The sequence below is a fragment of the Urocitellus parryii genome, chromosome 15 (assembly GCF_045843805.1).
Source record: "Urocitellus parryii isolate mUroPar1 chromosome 15, mUroPar1.hap1, whole genome shotgun sequence".
Taxonomy (NCBI): Eukaryota; Metazoa; Chordata; class Mammalia; order Rodentia; family Sciuridae; genus Urocitellus; species Urocitellus parryii.
Genome location: NC_135545.1, coordinates 11,274,554 through 11,300,482, shown reverse-complemented (window position 1 = coordinate 11,300,482; position 25,929 = coordinate 11,274,554). Strand labels below are relative to the sequence as shown.

At 45.6% G+C, this 25,929-nt stretch overlaps 1 protein-coding gene across 1 annotated transcript in view; it reads left to right on the top strand.

Annotated features, from left to right (window-relative positions):
• The window catches only part of Grik5 (glutamate ionotropic receptor kainate type subunit 5), a 58,064-nt gene that overhangs the window by 16,939 nt on the left and 15,196 nt on the right, over window positions 1-25,929 (top strand). The window contains exons 12-15 of the mRNA XM_077792850.1: window positions 5,782-5,985; window positions 22,957-23,073; window positions 23,247-23,356; window positions 23,691-23,864. Of these exons, the coding sequence (XP_077648976.1) occupies window positions 5,782-5,985; window positions 22,957-23,073; window positions 23,247-23,356; window positions 23,691-23,864 (605 nt within the window). The remainder of the gene's footprint in view (window positions 1-5,781; window positions 5,986-22,956; window positions 23,074-23,246; window positions 23,357-23,690; window positions 23,865-25,929) is intronic.

Here is a 25,929-nt window from a genome sequence, read left to right as displayed (position 1 = left end):
AGGTGCACCAGTGCTCTCCCTCACCCTTCTGCACCCTCTTGTACTTGTGTCCATGAAGAAAATAGCTGCCACTGTGGCTAACACCTCTGAGCACTGTGCACAGTCCTTCGCTGGTGTTACTCAATTTCCATAGCAGCCCTGCAATCAGTATCTTTATGACCCTGTTTATCAGATGAAGAAACTAAAGACACAGGGTGGTTAAGTGACATGCCAAAGGTCACAGCGAGAAGATAGTAGAGAGTAGAGCCGATTTAGGTTGACAAAACTTATATGCCCGTCCTTTGCATTCCATTGCCCTAGGTTCTGATGCTTCTTGAGTCTTCAGGGTGGTATTCTGGGCCTGGCACTGCTGTTCACAGTATTCATAACACAGTGGAGCTGGGCTAGATCAAGGTCATATAACTGTATTCCAGGAAGTCAGACATGGATTTGAGTCCAGGGCAATCAGCTTTTGAAGCATGTTCTAGAACCATCCTCCTTTAATTTTGTTTTTACTTTCAGGAGATTTTTTTCCCCTTGCGGTGCTGGGCATGGAACCTAGAGACTTGAACATGATAGGCAAGTGTCCCACCACTGAGCTACATCTCCAACCTCAAGAGACTTTTAAATATAACATGCACATAGAAACTTGCAGAAATTGTAAATGTAACTTCACAGAATTTTCAAAATCTGAACATATTCATGCTATCTATGCAACCAGCCCCCAACTCCTGAAAGCTCCTTGTGCCCCTTTCTGTCACTAACCTGCCCACCTCTCAACTTCCCTCACCAGAGTAGCTTTGCCTGCCTATGAACTTAATATAAGTGACATCATACTGGTAACCCTTATGTCTGACTCCCTTTGCTCATAAACTTTATGTTTATGAGATTCACTCCCATCATTGCATGTAGTTCAGACTTGTATGTTCTGTGATACAAAGTTACAGTTTACTTACCCATCAAATGTAGGTGGAAATTTGAATTATTTCTGATTTTCACTGTTATGAACAGTACTACTAGTTACATTCTCTCCCATGAACTTGTACTGGAATGTCTATGGCGGATGTTTCAGGGAGAGTTACTGGGTCACAGGTGCATGTTTCAGCTTCTTAGCTACTGCAAAAGCGTTTTCCAAGTGTTTGCACCACTGCATTCCCTGAGCAGTGTATGATTGACAGTTCCAGTTGCTCTTCATTGTCCCCAGTGGTGAGTATATTAATAGGTACCAGTGATATGTGGTGGTTTTCATTTGTACTTGATCACTTTTTTGTGTTTATCAGCTATTTGGAAATCCTTCTTTCAGTTCTTGCTCAAGTCTTTGTCTATTTTTTAAAAATTGGGATATATGACCTTTTTATTGATTTTGGAGTTATTCATATATTCTGGATTCCAGTTCTTGGTGAGATATGTGTATTGCAAATATTGGCTCTCCTTTTATGGCTTACTTTTTTATTCTCAGTTGTATATTTTGATAAGAAGACTTAATTTTTAATTTTACTAAGATCTATTTTATGCATTTTTTGGTTAATGTTTTAGAATTTAAGAATTCCTTACTTACCACAAGGTTATGCAGGTATTTTATTTATTTTCTGAAAACTTAATAATTTTGCCTTTTACGTTTAAATCTGTGTTCCATCTGAAATTGATTTCTATGAATCATGTGAAGTGGGAGGTGGTTAGAATACATTTTTTTCCCACATGGATGTTTAATTGAATGGTACCATTTTTGTGTCTGTGTGTGTAGGTATTGGAGAATTGAACCCAGGGCCTTGCATATTCTAGGCAAGTATTATACCACTAAGCTACATTCTTAGTCTTTTAAAATTTGTCTTGAGATAGGATCTCACCAAGTCACTGAGGCTGGCTTCAAACTTTTGATCCTTCTGCCTCAGCCTCCTGAGTAACTGGGATCATAGATGCATGCTACCACACCCAGCTGAATAGCACCATTTATTAAAATGAACATTTTCCTCTCTTCCCCACAGTCTTTTTTTTAAAAAATATTTATTTATTTATTAGTTGTAGTTGGACACAATATCTTTATTTTATTTATTTATTCTTATATAGTGCTGAGGATCGAACCCAGGGCCTCGGATGTACTAGGCGAGCACTCTACCGCTGAGCCACAACCCCAGTCCCTCTTCCCTGAAGTCTTATCTTTGTCATAAATCAATATTCATTTATGCGTGATTTTCCTGATACTCCATTTAATTGTCCATTGCCCCTCTGTTTCTAATACCACATTGTCTTAAAATTATAGCTTAATTTAAATGTTAACTTTGTGTGGAGTTATCTACCAGTTTTGATGATCTTTAGGATTGCTTTGGCCTTTCTTGACCTTTTGCATTTCCGTATACCAACCACGGAGTCACATCACCAGTCTTTTATTTTTTATTTTGAGACAGGGCCTCACTAGTTGCTGAGGCTAACTTTGAACTTGGGATCCTCCTGCCTTAGCCTCCTGAGCTGCTGGGATTACAGGAGGCATGTCCCCCCACCACCAGCTGCATTTCCATAGACTTTTAAATATCAGACTTTAGTTTAAAAAATTCATGACCTTGAGGGGGGACAGAGATAATGAAAATCTAGGTAAAATAGAATTCAAAGGATAAAGGGGATAAGGAGTGAGAAATCAGCCCCCTTCCCTCCCTAGTCCCTCATTTTTCTTTTCTCAGAGGCCACCATCCTTCTAGAAATGTCTGTGCATGTACAATCACATCCCTGTTCTTTCTGTCACAAAGAATAGCATATTGTACACGTTGTTCTGTAGCTTGTTTTTTTCCTCTTAATATATCTTATAGACTTTGCTATTTTAGTAGTTGCCTGGGATTCTTTTATGACATCGATGATCTCTTTATCTTGTCTCAAATTAAGTTGTTTCAGTCATTGTTCCCACCACAGGCACTGCTGTGATGACTTTCCTGGACCTGTTTTTGGCTGTAGATGCACACCATTCAAGGGGAGCTCTTAGAGTGCCCCACTGCCTGCTTGCCATGTAGGACTTTCACCTTAGACTCTCTTTGCAGAAACCTGAAAATATTGGATTAGGGGCTTCTTAAAAACCTTTGGTTGGGAGGGTCCAGGGCTCTGAATCTTAGATCATTGTTTTCTTACCCTGAGTTCTATCTTAGGACCCAGTTTCTGTTTTTGTCTCTATAAGCTCAGGCTCTGATTCTGAGACCTTAAACCCAATTTCCTCAATATTGAATTTGAAGATCAGCTTGGCATAGTGGAAGGAACAAGGGCTTCAGAGTGCACATTGGGTTGTGAATCTCAGCTTTGTCCTGTATCCCTTCCGTGGCTCTGCTTTAGCAATGTGTCCTTGTGCTGGATGCTTTACCTTCCTAAGCCTCGTTTTCCCCCCCTGTACACCAAGAAGGCTGTATGCAAGCCTTTCAGCTCCAACATGGGTACTTCTCTTAGAATTCTTGATTTCTGAGCCTCTAATTTTGGTACCTGACCCAGAGCCCCGTCTCTGTGTCTGGTTTCTCCCATGTCCACATTATGATTCTGTCCAGTTGAGCTCAGTCTAGCATAGGTGGAGCAGGGCTTTAGAATCAGACTGACTTGTCCTACTGAGTTACTTATGACTTCATTCTCTGGACCTCAGTGTCCTCATCTCTAAAGCAGAGGTAATAATACCGACCTCCCACACTGACAGAAGAGCTGTCACACAGCAAGCCCACAAGAAATGCTAGCTGCTGCTGCTATTATTAGTATTATCTCACATTCCTGCTCCCAGTTCCACACTTTTGGATTTGAAAAGGCAGCTGGGTAGAGAAAGAGAAATACTGACTTCCCCCATCCGGTTGTCCCTCAGCTATGGGCCTCTGGTCTCCTGGAGTCCAGCGCCCATGACAAGAGGCTTCATGGGAGGTGATTCTATCTATTGCTATGTAACAAACCACCTCCAAACTCAAAGACTTAAAATAATAATGATTCGTTAGTTCTTGAGATTCTGTGGGTTAAGTGGGCAGCTCTTGGCTGGTCTTGTCTGGGCTCATTATGGCTGTATTCAGTTGGTGGCCAGATTTCACAGGAAGGGCCAGGATGCCTCTAGGTGCTGGCTCTTGGCTGGCCCACCTTGATCTACTCATCATCCAGCAGGCTAGCCTGGATTTCTTTACATGGGTATCCCTGAGAACCGTTCTGAAAGCAGAGGCTCTAGAATTCACACATTCTGTTGGCCAAAGCAAGTCATCAGGCCAGCTTGGCCCAAGTAGTGGGAAGGTAGACTGCACCTGGAAGAGGCAGCAAAATATTATGTTCTCATCTATCACAGAGCTCACTAATTATAAATGGTGACAGGTCACGCCCTTTAGGAACCTCAGTGTACCCATGTGTAAAGATGAGTCTAATATTGCTTATTTATTTATTTATTTAGGGATGCTTGAGATTGAATCTAGGGCACTCTACCACTGAAATAAATCCCCAGCCCTTACTATTTTTTATTTTGAGACAGGATCTCACTAAATTGCTCATGCTGGTCTTAAACTTGCAATCCTCCTGCTTCAGCCTTCTGAAGGATTACAGGCATGAGCCACCACACACACACACACACACACACACACACACACACACACACACACACACCCCTATATTGCTTGTTTTAGTGTAAGGTATCTGTGAGGAACTAAAGTGAGGTAATGGAGAGAACACATACAGCTGGTGCTTATTACAAGGTGCTTAATTGCAAGGTAAACTCTCTCTTACTGTGGTTCATAACTAAATACACGGGAATCATCATGGATGTTATGACCAAAATTTTCTACTGGTTATTTCCTAAGTTATTTCACTCATTAGTCCAAAGAGACACTGTACAACAACCATTTAGACAATCACTGTGTCAAGATAGGTTTCCCTTTTGTATGATCATCTCCACATTACTTGTCTTACTAGCATTTGGGATGTTCTCTTTGCTTTTGTGTTTCTTTGGCACAGTGGGGTCAGTAAACTTGCTTACAACCCTCAGAAATAAGCATCTGTGTAGCAAAAGGCCAGGGATTACAAACTGGCAGGTGTGTGTGTTTGGCCTGCAGAGCATTAAAATAAATGGTATTAGAATTTGAATTAGTTGCTAACATTTATAATCAGGAGATTTTACGAAACAATCTAGGTTTCCAAATTCTGTTGAAATCGCACCATCTGGCATCTCAGGCCTGCTTCCCTCATAGTAGTGCTGGGCTGGAGCTAAATCCTGGTAGGGGACACATTCTTTGGTCCATTGGTGGCTCATGAATTCAGCTTATTAAGCCACTCCTGGTAGCATGAAAAAATGAAATAGGGCAGAAAAGAAAATACCAGTGTACTGTCTATGATCACTAAGGGCAAGGACTACTTTGTGGAATTAGGTCTAGTTATGTGTGTGCATGTGTTGGGGGTGACTTGAGTTGCAAGGTAAACTCTCTCTTACTGTGGTTCATAACTAAAAAAACAGAAAGCCCTGTTCCAGTTTGACACAAGCTCTATCCAATCCTATTTTCTTCTAATCTCTCTCCTCCCTTATAGGCATTTCAGCTGGAGACCAAGGAACATCAGGTTGGCTGAGGAGATTAAGATGGCTCCCTGTGATCTGCTAGGGGCTGGCAGGGTTCATGTGCTTTCCTCCCAGATTTCAGGCCCCCTTCCCACTTGGAGCATTTGTAAGTGAGGACGTGTGCAGTGAATCTGTCCTCCCAACTCTGCAAGCAGATTGCTGCTCTGGCTGCCTGGTCCAGGCCCTTGAGGCTCACTGAGGCTCTGGGATCCCCAGTCCAGCTGGAGATATCCTGTCTTTGACCCCTGCTCTCTTTGCTCACCCAGGAAAACCCATATGTCATGCGACGACCCAACTTCCAGGCCCTGTCAGGGAACGAGCGCTTTGAGGGCTTCTGTGTGGACATGCTTCGGGAGCTGGCTGAGCTGCTGCGCTTCCGCTACCGCCTGCGGTTGGTGGAGGATGGGCTGTATGGGGCGCCCGAGCCCAATGGCTCCTGGACAGGCATGGTTGGCGAGCTCATCAACCGGGTACGTCTGGGCCAGGGATGGGGAAGAGGTCTTGGAGTGGGCAAGTGAGGGAGGGAGGGCAGCAAGTGGAGCTTCAGAACCTGCCTGGCACATTGCAAAAAAAGAGTCATTAAGGGCCCTTCCGCCAGCCTGGGTGGGAGGGGCTGGGCACCTGTGCTTGGGAGCCCCATGAGGCTGGACAGTGTATCACCCCATGCCCCCTGTCCCCCACCGGCCATCTTGGCTTAATCAGTGCTCAAAGATTTATTGAGTGGATGAAATGACACAGAGTGGGGATGGAGTGCAGATCTGAGAGATCATGTCAGGCTTCCTGTAGGAGCTGAAGCTCAGAATAGGGGCTCACCTTGTTTATGTGCTCTGCCCAGTATTGCAAAGGAGGACTGGCATATTGTGGGCATCGAGAGGTGCTTCTCAGACTTACACATTCACTCAGTCAGTAGTTTTTGGAATACCTATGGTGTGCCTTTCCCCTTGTTGGGCAGGAGATATAGCAAGTGGGGAGCACCTTAGACCTGGGTCCTACCCCTAAGAACTTCAAGTTTTTTTAGGGTTCAGGAAGCAAATGATCATACCCCAGAGCCATTTGGTCTAAAATGGAAAAAACTCAGGAGGGGCCCATGGCAGGCACTGGACCCAGGTTCCACAGAGGGCTTTCTGGAAGAGGCAATGCCCAAATCATTTCATGGAGGGCATGAAGAAGTCACCAGGTGATGGGGTATAGGAGGGGGATGTATTTGGAGCAGAGGAAACAGCATCTACAAAGCTGGGGGGCCTGAGAGAGTGGGGAGCTCTGGAAGAGCTAGCTAGGCCTGCAAGTGGGCATCCTGCAAGTGGATGAAGGTGAGGAGGGATAAGAGGCAGGGCCATGGGAGGCAAGGGCGCAGTGCAAAGAATGTTTTGGAGTCAGACCAACCTGAACTGGAATCCTTGGGTGAGTCATTTCTTTTCTTCAAATCCTTTTTTCCCCTCCCTAAGGTAGGGATAGGACCTGACAGGTCTGTGGTGAGTAGAGACAAGTTCCTCAACACTTGCCTATCAGACAGTGGGGACCAAGGTGGTGTTCCTATTTCTATTCCAGTTGGAGAAATTGGGAGGGCACATGGCAAGAGACAGGACTGTGCCAAACAGGCCCCAGTTTAAGTCACACTCAAAGCTAGTGTGCAGAGCAAGGAACTGGCCAGGAACCGTCAGGGTGGCCTTGACATTGGACTTGGCTGAACACATCAGAGATTCTTAGCTCCTATCTCTCCTGTGCCAGAATTTACTACATCCAAGCCCTTGAATGTCACCAGGATAGACACGAGTAGGGCACTTTGCTTGACAAGGACATTTATCCCTTACGGCACTGATTCAAGTTATTCTGACTGGAACTTTTTTCTATTATTGAAAGCTTCTTCTGAATCCTGGACAAAAGGAGAGCTCCTCTGGTGGAGCAGAGTCTCTGAGTCCTGGCTGCCCAGTCTCCTCCCCCAACTCCCGGGGCAGGCCCTGAGGCACTGCCTCCTTGTCAGGCTGCCATCTGGTTTGAAAGCTTCTACCCCAGGGTGGGTTTTAAGGCCTGAAGCCCAAAGAGCACCTGATGAGACAGAGGGCAGAAGCCCAGAACTGGTGGCCCTGCTCCCACCAGACTGCTAAGCTTCCCATGACCACAGTCTGGTCCTCAGTCACATGAGCTCAGAAATTTTCTTTGATTAGGAACCCTAGAAATAGGCTCTGGGGCTGGGGTTATGGTTCAGAGGTAGAGCACTCACCTACCATGCATGAGGCACTGGGTTCGATCTTCAGCAACGCATAAAAATAAAATAAAGATATTGTTATAACTAAAAATAAATATTGAAAGAAAAGAAATAAGCAACTGAAGATCTATAAACTGCATGCCAGTTTATTCATCAAAAAAGAAGGAAGTTCTGGAACAGTACTTATGCACAGCTGCCCAACCTTGGGCCAGTCTTAACCTTTGTGTTTCTGGACCTGCTCAGTGAGGTGGGCAAGATGATTTGGTGCTGGGGGACAAGCTTTTGTGATTGGTTGCTGTGACTTTAACCCTGAGTCTTGACTCTGCTGTGCCCCAGTTATGTGACCTTGATCAGGCTATTTAACCTCTCTATCACTTAGTTTCTTCAACTGTAAAATAAGTGTGAACATGAAATGAATGAATCCACTTAATAGGCCTAAAAAGGGCCTGGAGGGTAGAAAGTGATAAGTGCCTATGTCCTGTGCTCTTGTTGTTCTTATTCCTCTTGGCATGGCCAGCTCAAGAGTACATTCATGTTCTTATCCACTAGCTACCCAGCTAGTATTGATTGAGCACCTGCTGTGTACTGGGCCCTGTGCTTTATCCTGGGATACAGTAGTGAACGAGGCAGATCTGGCCTAGCCTCTACTGCTGAGTGTAGTAAAGAGTTTAGGCCTCAGCAAATTAATGGGATGCCCTCAAAGACTTTGGGTTGGCTCCATTATAGGAGGGGGTGCAGGCAGCAGTGGCAGCAGGACTAGTAAGGAGGTTCAGGATGAGATGGTGTATGTGGGCCCCAACACAGCAGGGATGGAGACTTGGGGAGGGATTGTAGAGCCCAGGTCTTGGTGACAGCCTTGGGAGTGGAAGCAGGAGGGAGAAGGCAGGCGGGTGTTCTTCCCTTGTCTGGCTGGGGCAGCTGGCAGCGATGACATTTATGGAGAGAACAGTGGAGGAGGAGCAGGCTGCGAATGCTAAGCAGGGTGGGGCTCAGCCTTGCTGAGTCTGCGCTGCCAGCAGAGCTATGTGCGAATCGCCACCACATCACCACGACAGCAGCAGCTGCTGTTGGCCGACTTCACACTGTGTGCCAGGAATGTTCCAAGTGTTACTTAACTTCGTTCTCATAACAATCCTTCACAGTGCAGAGGTTCACTGTCCTCCTACCAATGTGAGATCTGGGGCTCAGCAGCAAAGGGACTTGTCCCCAACTCACAGTGCTATAGCAGGTGTCTGTCCCCAGGCCCATGCCTTTTCAAAACCCCCAGCAGATACTTGAAAAGCCAGGAATAATATAGAAATTCACTGTTGCTGATCAAGCACTCCTGTCCAGGCTCTGACTTGTGTTCACTCCTGGATGCCTCACGACCACCCAGCAAGGGCCTGGCATTAGCCCCATTTTCTCAAATGCATAGAGTGAGGCACCAAGGTACTATGTCCAGCCTGTACAACAAATGACTGAGAGAACTACAGTGGGCACCCCAGTGGACTAGCTAGGAGATGGAGAGTGAATTTCAGATGGAAGACAGCCCTGGATGCTGGCATCTCCCCATTCCCAGTCACCCTTGGCTTGGGTGTCAAATTATGGTCCCTTTATTCCACCCAGTGGCCACTGCTGGAATTGGCCTCCTCCTCCCTGTCGCTGCTTTGGTGTGAATTGAAGCTCTGCTCCTCAGCCTCCTCACAGCTGCCTGGCCTCATGTCTCTCCATGCCTCAGTTGATCCTACAGCAGAATCTCTCTATAATTAAGTCTGACCTGTCCCTCATACTTTAGGTGAAACTCCATGGCCTCAGGATAAAACCTGTGCCTTCTGGTCTGGCCCTCAAGGGTAGAACAGGTATCAGGTTAGGGTCCCAGGAACATACTCAAGTCAGATTTACAGGCCAGGAGCACAGGAGGTACCCCTGGAAACCTGCCCTGTGAGGGATTGCAGGAAGCAGGCATGGGCAGAGGGTGAAGTTGAGCTACAATACAGGCCTGCTGTCCTATAGTCCTCCACCATGGACAGCTCCAGAGTTGGGATGGCCATCAAGGACATCCCTCCTAAGATAATGGACCAAGTCTTTATGTCCCCCACAGATGCCATTGGACATGGAGTGTCCTCGGGTGGGTCACCTTGGGTGAAGGGCTGTCCTGTCTCCTATTGTCAGAGCTGAGAGCCATCAGCCAACAACACCCTGGGTAGCTAGAGCAGTGACTGCTCTGACAATGAGTGAGGGTTGAGGAGCCACCATGGCATCCAGGATACCAGCACACCAATTTGGAGCTGGACCACCAGCCCCAGATTCCCTGAAGTCCCACAAAATCCCTGCCAGGCTGCTTTATGTCCAGAACTTCACTTTCCCTTCCTGAAATGGGGCTCATATTACCTCACTAAGTATGGGGGAGTTAAATACGGCTAATACCAGTCCCTTGCTGGGTGAGTCAAGGAGTGAATACAAGTCAAAGCCGGACAAGAGCCTGGACAGGAGTGCTTGATCAGCAACAGTGAATTTCTATATTATTCCTGGATTTTCAAGTATCTGCTGGGGGTTTTGAAAAGGCATGGGCCTGGGGACAGACACCTGCTATAGCACTGTGAGTTGGGGACAAGTCCCTTTGCTGCTGAGCCCCAGATCTCACATTGGTAGGAGGACAGCCAACCTCTGGGCCATGAAGGATCATTATGAGAACTGTAGAACTGCTATTCCTAACCCCTCCATCTAATGTCTAATTTCAGTTTTTTCTTTTTAAGGCACTGGGGGTTGAACCTAGGGGCACTCAACTACTGAGCTAAATCCTCAGTCCTTTTTTATTTTTTATTTTGAGACAGGGACTCACTACATTGCCCAGTCTGGCTTTCAAGCTTGCCATCCTTCTGCCATTAGCCTCCCAAGTAGCTGGTATTACAGGTGTGCATACCACGCCTGGCTGATTTCAACCTTCTTACTTATAGTCCTCATCAAACCTTGTCTCCTGGGGATGCACAAAGTCCCCTAGATGCCATTTTCAAATACCATATCACAATTGTCTTCCAATTTCAAAATTTTTATGCGTTGAGAAAATCATAGGTCAGAGAGAAAAGGAATATCAATACAGAATATCTCTGCTTTATGATTTTAAAAATTATCTCATTTTATGCATAGATTTTGAGCCATTTTATATCATATTGTGTTTCAGGTTATAAAACAATATATGGTAAGTATAATTCCATTTCACACAAAATGTATATATACATCAAAAAGTTATAAGTGCTTCTGTATGCCATCAAAAGTTGTTGTATGGCTAGGAAGTAGACCAGTGTAGAGTGAATGCTTACATGTGCAAGGCCCTGAGTTCAGAAGTTGCTCCAAGCCATTTAAAAACAGTTTCTTTATGTTCATTAATTACATATGTAATACAAAGTGATGCAAAATCACATTTTGGAGATAACCACTGTGATGAGTGTGAGTATATTTTTGTAACTCATTTTCTATAAACTCATTAATACATGTATTTAAAGTTTTAAACTTTTATTTTTTATAAAAATGGTATCCAGCCAGGCACAGTGACACATACCTATAATTCTAGTGACTTGGGAGGCTGAGGCAGAAAGACCAAAAGTTCAAGGCCAGCCTAGTCCATTTAGTGAGACCTTGTCTCAAAATAAAAAGCGTATGAGGCTGAGGGTGGGGTGGGGTGGAAATACAGCTCAGTGGTAGATCACCCCTGATTTCAGTTCCCAGTACTGGAGGGGAAAAAAAGTATCCTGTTACACATACTATTTTGTAATTTGCTTTTTTTCACTTATAGCTTGACATTTTTTCTGTTGGTACATATATTTCTGCCTTTTAAAAGGGCGGGTGATGGCTAGGGATATAGCTTAGCAGTAGAGTGCTTGCCTAGCATGTGTGAGGTCCTAGGTTCAGTTCCAAGTGTGGGTGGGGGGAAAGTGAAGAGGGGGAAAGGAGAACACAGGGGCTTACCAAAAGGCTGTGAGTGAATTTTCTACATGGATCTGCCTTATTTTTTAAAAGCAACCAAAAAAAGGCAGATACATTTAGCCATTCATTTATTGATTAACTTATTTATTAAGCACCTGTTATGCACCTGGCCCTGTTCCAACCACTAAGAGGAAGCAGTGTATGGAGAAGATATACTTCCTACCTACCCTGAAGCTAATGTTTCATTTTTTTTTTTATTGGATCTTTATAGTTCTTCATAGTAATTGGGTTCAGCCCAACAAACTCATGCATGCTTGGAAATCGATTTCAGTTCATGATCCTTCCCTTTTCCTTACCATCCTCCCTCCCCTCTCCCATTCTCTTTCCACTACTAGACTACCTTTTGTTTATCTATTAATTTATATTTAATTGATTATTTATGTTATCCTATCCTTCCCTTCCCCTTTCCTTTATTTTACTCTAACTTCTGCATATGAGAGAAAACATTCAACCTTTGAGTTTCTGAAGTTTGGCTTATTTCACTAAGCATGATATTCTCCATTTCCATCCATTTACCGGAAAATGCCATAATTTTAGTTTTTTTTTATGACTGAGTAGAACTTCATCATATATGTATACTACAGTCTCTTAATCCATTCATCTTCTGATGGGCATCTGGGTTGATTCTATAGTTTAGCTATTGTGAATTGTGCTGCTATAAACATTTGGCTGTATCACTGTATTGCTGTAGTATGCTGATTTTAGATATTTTGGGAAAATATCAAGGAGTGGGATAACTGGGTCATATGGTGGTTCCATCCCTAGTTTTTTGAGGAATCTCCATATTGCTTTCTAGAATAGTTGTACTAGTCTGCAATCCCACCAACAATGTACACGAGTACTTTTTCATCACAACCTTACCAGTATTTGTTGTTGTTCATAGTCATGATCATTGCCATTGGATTGGAGCAAGATGGAATCTTAGTGTAGTTTTTATTTTCATGTCCCTGATTCCTAGAAATGTTGAACTTTTTCTCATATATTTGTTTATTCATTAGCCATATGTGTTTCTTCTTTTGAGAAAAAAATTTAAATCCTTTTGCCCATTTATGGATTGGGTTATTTATTTATTTATCTATTGGCATCTGCTGAGCCCCAGATCTCACATTGGTAGGAGGACTGCCAACCTCTGGGCCATGAAGGATCATTATGAGAACTGTAGAACTGCTGTTCTAACCCCTCCATCTAATGTCTGATTTCAGTTTTTGTTTTTTTTTTTCAAGGCACTGGGGGTTGAACCTAGGGGCACTCAACTACTTTTTTTGAGGTCTTTGTATATTCTGGATATTAATCTCCTATCAGAAGAGTAGCTGGCCAAGATTTTCTCCCATTCTGTCGGCCCTCTCTTCACGCTCTTAATTGTTTCCTTTGTTGTGCAGAAGCTTTTTAGTTTGATGGTGTCCCACTTGCTGATTCTTGGTTTTATTTCTTGTGCTTTGGGCGTCTTGTTAAAGAAGTCAGTACCAGTACCTCTATGATGAAGTGTTAACCCAGTGTTTTCTTCTAGAAATTGTAAAGTTTCTGGCCTAATTTCTAAGTCTTTGATCCATTTCAATTTGAGTTTTGTGCAAGGTGAGATATAGGGATCTAGTTTTGTTTTTCTACATATCGCTGTCCACTTTTCCCAGCACCATTTTTAGGCTATCTTTTCTCAAAAAAAAAAAAAAAAATATATATATATATATATAAAATTTTTTTGGCACCTTTGTCAAATATCAGATGGCTGTAGGTATGTGGATTTGTCTCTGTGTCTTCTGTTCTTTTCCATTGATCTTCATGTTTATTTTGATGGCAATATCATGCTCTGTAGAATAATTTCAGATCAGGTATTGTGATGCCTCTTGTGAAACAAATGTTTTAGTGGGGAAGCTGACAGCATATATATTAATGTCATGCCAGATGGTGAATGCATTGTGAATAGAAATAAAATAGGGTAAGGGATAAAAAGTATTTGGTGCATAGATATGTTTTGGGTGGTTAGGTGGAGTTTGGGAAAAAAGCCTGAGTGAGATGAGGAAATCAGCCCTGAGAAGACCTGTTAGGAAGTGGGTAACAAGGACAGGGACTTTGTCTCTGTGTCCCACTTCTGTATGCCCAGCTCTTAGAACTGTCAAACACCCAGCAGGTACTCAGTAAATACTTGCTAACGGATTGGTAGGTCTGGGGGAACAATATTTTCCAGGTCGAGTACAAAACCTGGAGGTCAAACTGAGCTTTCCTGGGTCCAGGAAACGGTGATGGGGCTAGAAGGGCTGAGGGGAGGGAGCGAGGGAGGCCATGGGGCAGTGAGGTCCAAGAGAAGGCTCAGATCAAGGGCTGTAGGGTCTGGAAGGCACAGGTAAGGATTTGGGATGTTATTTTTATTGTGTTACAAAGCCATTGTATGGAGTTTTTTTAAAGAATTTTTAAAAATTTTTATTAGTTATTGATGAACCTTTATTTATTTATTTGTTTGTTTCTTTATATGTGGTACTGAGAATCGAACCCACATGCCAGGCAAGTGCTGTACCACTGAGCCACAACTCAGCTCCCTATTGTATGGTTTAAGTGGGAGATGTACTGTGATTTTTTTTCTCCTTTTTATTGAAGTGAAATTCATAAAATTAACTATTTAAAAGATACATATCAGTAGCATATAGTACATTCACAGTGTTATGTAATCACCGCCTGTATGTAATTCCAAAACATTTTCATAACCCCCAAAGAAAACCTTGTACTTACTAAGTAGTCACTTCCCATTCCCCCTTCCCTCTCCCACCCCTGGAAACCACCAATCTTCTGTCTCCATGGATTTACTTATTATAGATATTTCATGTAAATGGAATAATCCAGCCTGTTATTCCTGGCTTCTTTCACTTAGCATCACTTAGCATGGTGTTTTCAAAGTTCATCCACATTGTAACAGTTCTCAGCACTACATTCCTCATTATAGCTGAATAATATTCCATTGCATGGATATGCCATCTAGATCTAATTTTTAAAATTTCTTAAAAGTGATCACTCTGGCTATTCTCTTGAGAAATAGCCATAGTGGGGCAAGAGTAGAAGCAGATGGTTCATGTAGGAAGCTATTGGATCAGAAAAGGTGTGGGCCAGAGAAGACATTGACTTGGGCATGAGAGGCAATTGTGGCAGCGATGCTACCAGATTGAATGTGTACAAGTGGAATCAGAGGTGACTGGAGAGTTTGGCCAGTTTCCACCATGGGGTGGTTGGGTTGAGAAGCAAGTGTTATGTCTGGACATGGATTCTTCAAGATGCTTGTCTGAAATTGAAGGGGAGATGTATGGGTTCCATTGTGTGTCTGGAGCATGAATTAACGAACTCATCCCCTATTGATGGATATCGGGTCATTTCCTGTTTTGCTAGCACAGACAATGCCCCTGTAGACTTGGCCTGTGAATTTGCAGGAGTGTTCCTGGGTTATACATTTTAAGAAGTGAAAATTCTGGGTCAAAGGGTATGAAATTTTTAAAAGTATATATTGCTAAGTGGCTATTGAAAAAGGTTTTACCAATGTATATTCCCACCAAAAGTGCATGAGAATGTGAAATTTCCCACATTCTTGCCAACAGTGGATATTATCAATCTTCAAAAAAAAAAAACTTTGCCAATCTGAAAAGCTAAAAATAATATCTGATTTTTTAATATTTATTTTTTAGTTGTAGTTGGACACAATAACTTTATTTTATTTATTTATTTTTATGTGATATTGAGGTTTGAACCCAGGGCCTCGCCTGTACAAGGCAAGTGCTGTACCACTGAGCCACAACCCCAGCCTAATATCTGATTGTTTTAACCAAAACAGAATGTTACATGACTGAGTATTAATCCCCACATGGATGTACTGTTATTTATCTAACCATTTTTTATATTTAGTTATTTTCAAGCATTTTTATTTGTACTGTTATAAACAACTATAAACAAACATCTTTCTGCATAAAAGCTTTGCCTGAATAGCAGCTTTTTTTTCTTTTCTTTCCCTCTCCTCTCCTTTCCTATTCTTTTTCAGTCTTCTCTTCTTTTTGAGACAGGGTCTTCTTATGTTGTTCAGGTTGGCCTTGAACTCCTGGACACAAGTGATCCTCTTGCCTCAGTCTCTTAAGTAGCTGGGACTATAGGCATGTGCCACTGCACCCAGCTTATTTACTGAAGATTGATTTTTGCACAGAATGACTGGACAAAAGAGGAAGACCCTTTCTATGGCCTTTGTTATATATAGTTGAATAGCTTTCCAGAAAGACTACACCAGTTTCTATACAGGCTTCTTCTCAGAATTGAGTGCTTTTTGTTTTAGGGCTTTGTTTTGTTTGTTTTATTGTGATACTGGTGATTGAACCCAGGAGCACTCTAACCACTGAGATACACCCCCAACATATTTTATTTTTATTTATTTTATTTTTGAATATTACATTTTAAAAAATTTGTTCTAATTAGTTATACATGATAGTAGAATGCATTTTGACACATCATACATAAATGGAGTATAGCTTCTCATTCTTCTGGTTGTACATGTTATTTTTTATTCTGAGACAGGGTCTCACACTAAGTTCAAGGCTGGCCTTGAACTCATGACCCTCCTGCCTCAGCCCTCCTCAGCACTGAGTGTTTTGATTAGTTTTTAGCAATAGAAACCCTCTGTCATTTTTGAAGGTGGCAAATTGTTTTAATTATTCCTGCTTTAGTGGACCACAATGGGGCTTATATGGTCAGGTAAAAGATGGAATCTGGGCCCATGTTCAACTTAGAATGGGTCTTCATAGGGCTATGGACCCACCTTGTGTTTTCCTAGTTCCTGGCTGTATAATAAATAGACATACGTAGCAGCCATCAGCATCCCACACAGAGGCACTGACCTGTGGAGCCAGGGCCATTATGGTAGAAAGAACCAAGTGGAAGCCCCTAGAACTCCCCATCTTTCTCAGGATAGTAATTCAAAAGCAATTTTACATCCTTAGGGGAAATTGCAGAGATTAGTTCCACCATTAACAGCTTAAAGAAGCAGGGGTAGTGATACCACCCTCATTCCGCTGGCCCATTTGGCCTGTGCAGAAGGCAGATGGATCTTGGAGAATGACTGGATTATTTTCACTGTAATCAGGCGATGACTCCAATTGCAGTCGTTGTCCCAAATGAAGTATCTTTACTGGAGGAAATCAACACAGCCCTTGGCAGCTGGTGTGAGCTACTGACCCAGCAAACGCTTTTTCCTCTATCAATTTCCAAGGACCACCAGAAGCTAAGAGTGTGCATCTTCACAGCCTTGCCTCAGGGCAACATCAACTCTCCCACTTTCTGCCATGATAAAAGGGGCAGAGAACTCAATCTCAAGGGTTCCCACAGCATCATGCTGATCCACATGTTGACAACATGATGCTGATCTGATCTGAGGAGCAGGAGATAGTTTTGTAAATGAGGTTGGCCATAAATCCCCTGCTGATGTCTGTCAGGTCCAGTCTGGAGATGAAGATAGCACCAGTTAGTTGACTAAAATCCCATCAGTTTTTTGAACAGAGAGAATTGAATATAAAGGATTGTTAACTAAATGTAAAGTTATTGACGAGCTAATTGAAAAGATAAAAAGAAAATCAAAGGGTCACTCAGGCAGCAACTACAGGTAGCAGCTATCACCCTTGGGCTGAGGTGACAAGGGGAAGAGATTGAAAAGATGAAAACTTAGGAACCTACCAGAAGACCACTCAGAGCCAAGACTCATTAGTCCTGAGGAGAGAACCCTATTTGCTTGATATGTGACATTTTTTGGATTTGGGGACAACTTATAATCACATTAGATTGTATAATTTCCATTCACTTACTTTCCAAACAAACCATATAACTTGTCATTTCTAGTGTGGTCTGGAGTACACACCAGCTCTGTAAGCAAGTCTAAGTTGGCAGCTGATGGCCCAGCAGATCCACAGATCTACAGAGAGCTGCTGGCAAATGGGATGCTATATGGGGCCGCACTGGTGTCAACAGGAATTAATTCATGGAACAAACTCAAGCCCTGTGCAGTAGCTGTTCTCTTTTGAGAAACTACTTCTGGCTTCTTTTCTAGGCCCTGCTAATAACCCAACACTTTCCCATGCCTGTGAGTGACTGTGTGGCCTCTTCAAGACCTGGGTGTGTCAGTTCTGGGTCAAGTCAGATCCTACCAGGAGATAAGCCACACAGATATTTGAATGAAGAAGAGAATTTTGTTCTAGGTATAAAGTTGTTCACTAGGTAAATGTGAGCATGAAAATTCCAAGTCAGGAGGTTTGACTCGTTCTCCTGTAAAGGGCCAGGGAGTAAGTATTCTGACTTTCCGTCTATTCTGCCATAACCACTCAGCCCTTCTGTTATGTGGAAACCAGTTTGACAACATGTAAACCAGCAGGCAGACTGTATTCCAATAAAACTTTATTTACAAAACTAGGTAAATGAGCTGGCCTTGGCCTGGGGTCCATGATTTGCCCACCTTTGCTCTTAGTGTCCTGCAGGAAGTGGCCACACAGGAGGAGCTTTCGCTGCTGCTGCTGGTGTTTCTGAGAGGGCTGGCTCTGCAAGTGTTGGGAAGCTGTAAACTGGCTTCATCTGCTATCGTGGAAAGGAACCACTGCTGCCAAGGGGTGCCCACGCAGGCTGGGAGGAAGAGAACAGCCACAGGAAGGAGCAAGCTCTCTCCCCCTGCAACTCGGCAGCCTCCCTCTAGTGCCCCCCTGTGGGCAGAGCCTTCAAGGCAGGAATATAGGTTGCACATAGCCTCTATATTTGGAGCTGAGGGAGAATCACAAGTGCTTTGATTGGGCACTTAGATGATCCCCCTTGTAATTCCTAATTTGAATTCATTCTAATTTCATTCTAGAGATAACTTTCAGGGTCCCATTGGAGAAAAGTGTGGGGGTGCATGTTAAGATGGGAAGATTTCTCTAAGAAAGAGGTATTTCTGCTGGGAAATGAGGGTGAGGAGAAGGTAAGAGGGGGTCCAATAGGCTTTGACAGGAGCCTAGAAGGAATTCACAGCATTTGAGGATCCTTTAGTCCTACCTTCAGATCAAAACGCAAATCCGACCACCACTTTCCACTACCACTGCTGACCCTCAGTCCTGCTCCACCATCTCCCTGGGCATTTTTAGTCAGCTCCCTGGTCCCTGCATCCACTCTGGTGCCTGCAGTCTGCTCCCAGATTGTCCATATCATTCTGGCATGACATCCTATGTTGCCCTTGGAGCAGAGCCTGACCCCTCACCATGTCTCACAGGTCCTGCAGGGCTGTGTTCCCTCCATGCCACACTTCCCATCCCTCCTGTTCTCCCACAGCCTCCCTGATCACTGCAAGCCACTTCCCACCTCAAAAACCACCCACTGTCCCACAGCCTGGAACTTGCTCGCCAGGTCTTCTCCTATCTTGCCCTTGTGCTTCCTTCAAGATGGGTCTCAAATGAGACCCCACAGCAGAGAGTTATCCAAAGCACTGTCTTCCATGGGTCTCTGTTGCCCTGCTTTATTTTACTTCGTTGCACTTGTCACTTTGTGTGTTTGTATTCACAATACTCCCAAAGCTAGTATTGTGCTTGGCCAGTAGAGCGCGTCCAGCAAAGATATGTTGAGCAGGTAAATGAGAGAATGAATGAACAAATGCAAAGGGCACAGCAGTTGTGATGCAACTGGAGCTGGAGATGCAACTTGGGCTGGAGACCAAGATGTCAGGGGGTGAGGCAGGCAAGGTTTCAGGAGCCAGATGGAGCAGGGCCTCATGGAGGAACAGGTGAGAATTGGGGCTGATAGTTGAAGAAGGATGAGCGGCATTGAGGTATTTAAGCAGGGGAGTGGTGTGAACAGATTGTAGCATATTGGAGTCCCTTGGGCTGCCAGCTGAGTGGCCTGGGAGATGGAGATGAGCTTTCCAGTCATAGGTGGAGGCCTGGGCTGGGGTAGTCAGTGGAGGCAGAGATGAGTGACTCAGCTCTGCAGGTGTTTGGGGGCAAAATCAGGAGGGTTCAAAAGAGGCTGCAGGGACTGGGGATTTAGCTCAGTGGTAAAGCACTTAGCCTGTGCAAGGCCCAGGTTCAATCCCAAGCAGGGGGAAAAAAAGTGTCTACAGTGAGGGCAAGAGAGACAGACATGTACAGGATGACCCCTAGATTTCAAATGCGATGGTTTCAGGGAAGATGGGATTCAGATCAGTCTTCGGGAGAAGGTAGATGTTGAGGTTGCTAATGTTCCTTGGAGGTTCAAGGGCTCATTCATTTCTTGAGCTCCCTGAGAGCCAAGGAAGGGTCATACCTGCACTTGATCTCAGATGCCCCCAGCCATGGAAGGATGTGGGCAACAGAGAGGAAGTCTCCTCAGCAAGGGAGTGATTCCAAATCTGGGGGCAGCTAGGTCAAGACACCTACCCTCTCTGTGTCTCAGTTTCTTCACATGTAGTATGGTGGGAATGTGGTCTCTCATTTTATAGGTTTCTCTGGGGGACCAAACAAGCCACTCCAAGGAAACCCTGGAACAGTGGCCCTGTGAGAGCTAATGTGTACTTAGAAGCACTTAGAAGGATAATGTGAATAAGAGGGCCTTGGGATGGGGGTGAGTAGGGTCTGGAGGCTGCTTTGGGGTAGGCTTAAGCAGTGAGGTATATTGTAAGCCTCCAGTGATTGAGGAAGAGCAAGTACAAAGGTCCTGAGGTCGGGAGTGAGCCTGCTAAGTTGAAGAGCAAAAAGCAGGCCATTGTGACTGGAGGAGTGGGTAAGGGAGAAAGGGCATGAGAAGCTAGCAAGGCAGACTGCAGAGGGCCTCTGGACCATGAAAGGGTTCGTCCTAGGTGCTGTGGGAGGCCATGCTTGGTTTTAACAGGAGACCATCCCTTTGACTTATATGTGAGGAATTCATCCAGGGTCTATCAGTGGTAGAAGGGGCATCTATGAGTGGTGTAGGTGAAGAGAGGTGAATAGATCTAAGAGTGTTTCAGGAGCAGTGCCACTGCCCTTGTTACTAGAAAGAAGCAGCAGGCCAGCTGATGAGGAGGTTGGTGAGCCTTCAAGGGACAGGGAGAAAGAAGCAGGGGAGGCCTGCAGGCTTCCTGAGGAACTGGGGATAGCCAGGGCCCCTCGAACCCATCTGAAAGGCCACTGCTTCCTCTTCTCTGAAATGGGGACTGGGCCACCATGGGTGGCCACTGGGTGCACAATATGAATAGGATTCCTGTGCTAGCTGGACTGTTCCCACAACAGTTCACATCTTAGTCATAAATGTGACCAGCATACAGGAAAGGAGGTAAATGCTCCGCATTCTCAACACCCAGGAAGCCCCATAGATGTTGCCAGAATCAGATGGGGTTTGGGTCTCTGCCACACACCGGGCTTCTGTTATGCCTTGGGGCTGAGCTGACTCAGTGCTTAAGCTATATCAGGCAGGTACCAGAGTGCCATCGCTTGTTGCCTTAAGCCCGCTGTTTGACCTGTGCCACCTCAGCTCTGATTCATCTTTCGGGTCCGTGTCTGCTCTCCCTGATCTTGGGGCATTGTCTTTGGACTCTCCTCTGGCCCTGGCCCTGGATTTCACTTGGCACATTTGCATTCTCCCTACTTTTAGGTTTGGTTTTTAGCTTGTGCCCCTCTACCTTGTAGTGCTTTCGGTGATCTGGGCTTGTGTTTGATCCCTGCCACCTATTCCTGCCTCTGGGTTAGGTCCTGGGCCTGGGCTGTCTCACTGCCATCCAGGGTTGTGCTTTGATTCCTGTGTCATCTCGTGGCTGTGGGTTCTGTTTCTGGCTGTGGCCTCTCCCTGACTGCAGATGGGGTTAGGCCTGGGTTGTCTACACTGGCTGTACCCTTCTGGGGACTGTGTCCTCTCTCCCCATCCCAGGTTATGTCCAGGCCTGGGTTCCCTCCTGTACCCTGTTCAGCCCCTTCAGGACCTTGGCTCATTCATTTCAGCCTCAGGGGAAACTCAGTTTTTGAATTTAGGTTTCAGGCCCCTCCGTCCCTGGCCCCTGAGGCTGAGACCCAGTTGAGGCCCAAGGGATGGAGTCAGGTTGCTAAAAGGGGCATCCTGGGGCCCTGGTCTCCATCCTGGGACTGGGGATCTGTGGAGGACATGGTGCCTGACACCCTGTTTACAGATGAGCAAATTGAGGCCCAGAGATGTGAAGGTTGCCTGAGATCATGCAGAAAGCTGGGCATAGCCAGGGCTCCCACCTCCCCATGTTCACCTCACCTGCTCCATCATGTACAGGTGAATGCAAATGCTATGTGTATATGAGGGCATGTGCTGGGCCATTAGGGACTATCCCTGCATGTTGCTTCTTCCGCCTGTGTATTGGCATGTGTGGGTGAGATAGTGCAGAAGTGACTGTGTAGTGCTCCTCTGTGCAGGGATTTCTTTAGGTCTTGTGTCCAGCCCTTGGCTAAAGACGAGCTACTGTCCCCTTAAGCCAGAGTGAAATGGCCTTTTGGATCAGCCAACATGTTCTAAAAGGGGTTCCAGATACACCAGCAGGTCCAACCCACACCCTGCTCTCTGTCCCTCCCTTCACTGCTTAAGACCTGGACCCCAGCACCCTCCACTTGGGGCCCCACACAGCCTCCCCTGAGGTCATTTCAACTGAGCCAGACACTGTTCCTATATGTCTGGGGAGGCTTCAGGCACACATCTGGGTCACTAATGTCTTCTAGGGGCAAGAGAATAGAGGTCACATCCCCAGTTTGCAGTCCCCAGCAGCATCTTTTACTCACTAGTGCCTTTGCTTCAGACTTGGTTTCCCCATCTAAAAAACGGGGCTGGGATTGGCCCAGGGAGCTGTTGGAAGGAGCGTACAAGATCATCTGTATGACTTGCTATCCAGCACGGAGCCTGGCACTTAATAAACATCACCCAGTGCTAATGATTAATGCAGAAGAGGTGAAACCAAGGCCTGAAGAGGGTCCTGGAGCAAGCTGGTGACCAGTTATCTTAAGGCCAGTCTCAGGCTGTCTGCGTGTCTTTGGGTTAGTAGGGGACAGAGGTGAGTGGTGAGTTCTATAAAGCAGGTCCCTGATGATACTTGGTAGGGGAAGGGACAGGGCAATGACTGGGATTGAGCAGCTGGGCAAGACCAGGGCAGGAGGAGGCGTAAAGCCAGTAGGAGCTGTGGCTGATGATGGTCCAAGGTGGACACCCAGAGCCAGTTCAGGCTCTCGGCCCTTGTGATCCCTTCCTCTCTCTCCTTTGCCCCCTCAGTGGCACAGGTTTCTCTCTAACTGCCCATCTCTGTCTTCCTTTCCTCCCCCTCTGCCCTATCCTGCTTCCCCTCCAGCAGAAGGCAGACCTGGCTGTGGCTGCATTCACCATCACTGCCGAGCGGGAGAAGGTCATCGACTTCTCCAAACCCTTCATGACCCTGGGGATCAGCATCCTCTACCGAGTGCACATGGTAAGCTCCCAGTGGACTGCAGCCTGACCCAGGGGATAGGGGCAGGGCCTGCAAGTGGGAACAGGACTCCCACTGGACCACAGATGGGCCCATCAGACTCCTGGCGCCTGACAGGGACCGGGGGTGAATATACAGTCCAGGTCAGGAGCAGCTCCAGATTTCACTCCCCACAGGGCCGCAAGCCTGGCTACTTCTCCTTCCTGGACCCCTTCTCCCCTGCCGTGTGGCTCTTCATGCTTCTTGCCTACCTGGCTGTCAGCTGTGTCCTGTTCCTGGCTGCCAGGTGAGTGCACTCTCTGCTGCCTAGGAGGGAGGGCAGGGACAAGGCATGAGCCCTTTCCCCTTATGGCTCTGCCTTTTGCTCTGTGGATCTCTATCTGGGCCATCTCCTTGCCTCCTCCCTGAAGAGGTGTCTCTCCATGTCTCTGTCTCTCTGTCTCTGTGTCTCTGCCTCCCTTTCTCTCTACCTTTCCTCTGCACGTATGTCTCCATCCATCTTTCTCTTTCCCTCCCAATTTCCCATCTCTGCTCCTCTGACCACAGTGGCTCCATGTCCCCCGACTTCTACCCTTTTCCCCTGCACCTGGACCCATGCACCTGCGTATGTCTCTCCACAGGCTGAGCCCCTACGAGTGGTACAATCCGCACCCATGCCTGCGGGCACGTCCCCACATCCTGGAGAACCAATACACGCTGGGCAACAGCCTCTGGTTCCCAGTGGGGGGGTTCATGCAGCAGGGCTCGGAGATCATGCCGCGGGCGCTGTCCACACGCTGTGTCAGCGGAGTCTGGTAAGATGCTTTCTATCTGCCCGGCAGGGACTAGGGGTCATCTGAGTTCTGGAAGGTGTAGGAGGCTGCTGCAGTCCTCTGGGTGATCTCCACCTCCAGCTATGTGGCAGGAAATGGGGTCAGACACTGAGCCCCAGCATGACTGCCTACTAGCCATATAACCTTGGGTAGGCCCCATCCTTTCTCCATGCCTCAGTCTCCTCATCTGAAAACTGAGAATAAAAAGGCTTATGTCTGAGGTCTGTGAGGATTCAGTGAGGCAGTCAAGGAAAAGCACCCTGTGAGCCTGACAGCCTGTGCTGACAGGAGGAGTTTTGGTCACAACAGGAGAAACATCATCTGCTGTCACACACATTGCCCTGGTTATCATAGAGACTTAGAGTCCTTGAAGTCCCAAAGTGACCTAGCATCCTGGAGAGAACTTATTTTTCCCCTTGGACAAGCTCCAGGAAGCCCCATGTCAGGGGGGCATTCACTGAGAACTCATGGTCTCTAGTCCACAGTTTTAAAAAATGTGGAATTAGATGCCAACACTCAATGTCCAGGCAAATTCATCCAGGCACAGTGGCACACAACTGTAACAGCAGTGACTCAGGAGGCTGAGACAGTGGGATCACAAGTTCAAGTTCAGCCTTAGCATCTTAGACCCTCAGCAACTTAGCAAGACCCTGTCTCAAAATAAAAAATTAAAAGGGCTGGAGATGTAACTTACTGGGCTCAATCCCCAGTACCCCCCCCCCCAAAAAATGGAAAATTTACCCACAAATCTAGGAGACCTGTCAGCACTGACCAGAATCCCAGCTGACATCAACTTCAGGCCCACACTCCCCACTTCCATTACTCTCTGGCCTGGCCTCACATTTACCTCCCTGGTCTATCATACAGCAATTGGATTCAGCTGCAGTTCCTGCAACTAAAGAGAAAGTTTAGGAGGGGGAATAGTCTCCCTGTTTTATGGATTAGAGAGGAGTGGGTTGCTAAAGAGCATGCATTTGGCTAGATGCAGAGCCAGGTTCCAGCCCCACCCCGTGCCAGCCCTCAGAACTGCCCTGCCAGCCCAGCTCCTGAGGCCCTCCGTAGCCTCTTCAGGAAAACCCCAGGCCTTCTAGGACACGTCCTCCTCCTCTCCTTCCCATTAGAATTCGTGCATCCATGGACATTCCACAGGGGTTTGTTGAGCCCCTCCTATGCCAGCTCCATCCCTGTTCTTCAAAGGCAAAGGTGTTGATAGTAAACAGGTAAACAATAAACACTGGGCTTCATATTTTATTTAATGGATCTGTCCCAGAGACATTATTTAATATACAACTGTTCAATCAAGACTAACCTTAAGAGGCAGCAGTTTTTCTCTCTCCCAGCTAAGTGGATGCAACTATAATTCACTTAGTCCACTGGCTTTGAAACTTTCAAGTCTTTTTGCTTTTGTTTTCTGTTTTGGTGGTATTGTTCCAAAGGTTTGTATTGGTAATCACTATGGAGGAGCTAACTGGGGCTATAAATGTATTAATTGAGGAAACTATGAACAGCTGGGAAAACTTGAAAACTCAAACATAAACCACAGTGGATGAGAGTTTTTAGCACCCACACAGAACCCAAGTCAGAGTCCTGGATACTGGCTTGTGACAACATCTCATTTGTTCATGTTGGTTATTACCACAGATTACCCCAATGAAATTTTCAAGTCTTAATGATTTTTTAAAAGTTTTTGAATTTGCATCATTTCAGATGATGCCCTGTATTTGTTTCTTATGGCTACTGCAAAATTTATCACAAATTTACTGGCTTAAAACACATTAAATGTATTCTGGAGATCAGAAGTCCAAAATAGATCTCACAGTGCTAAAAACAGGTTGGCAGGGGGGTCTGGATCCTTCTGGAGGCTTTAGAGGGAATCCCTTTCTTTGCCTTTACCGGCTTTTAGAAGACACCCACATTCTTTGGTCATGGCCTCCTTCTTCCATCTTCAAAGCCAGCAGAGTAACATCTTCAAATAAATTCCCCCTCTCCCCCTGATTCTGACTTTCTTCTTCTACTGATAAGCACCCTTGTGATTCATTGGGGCTGT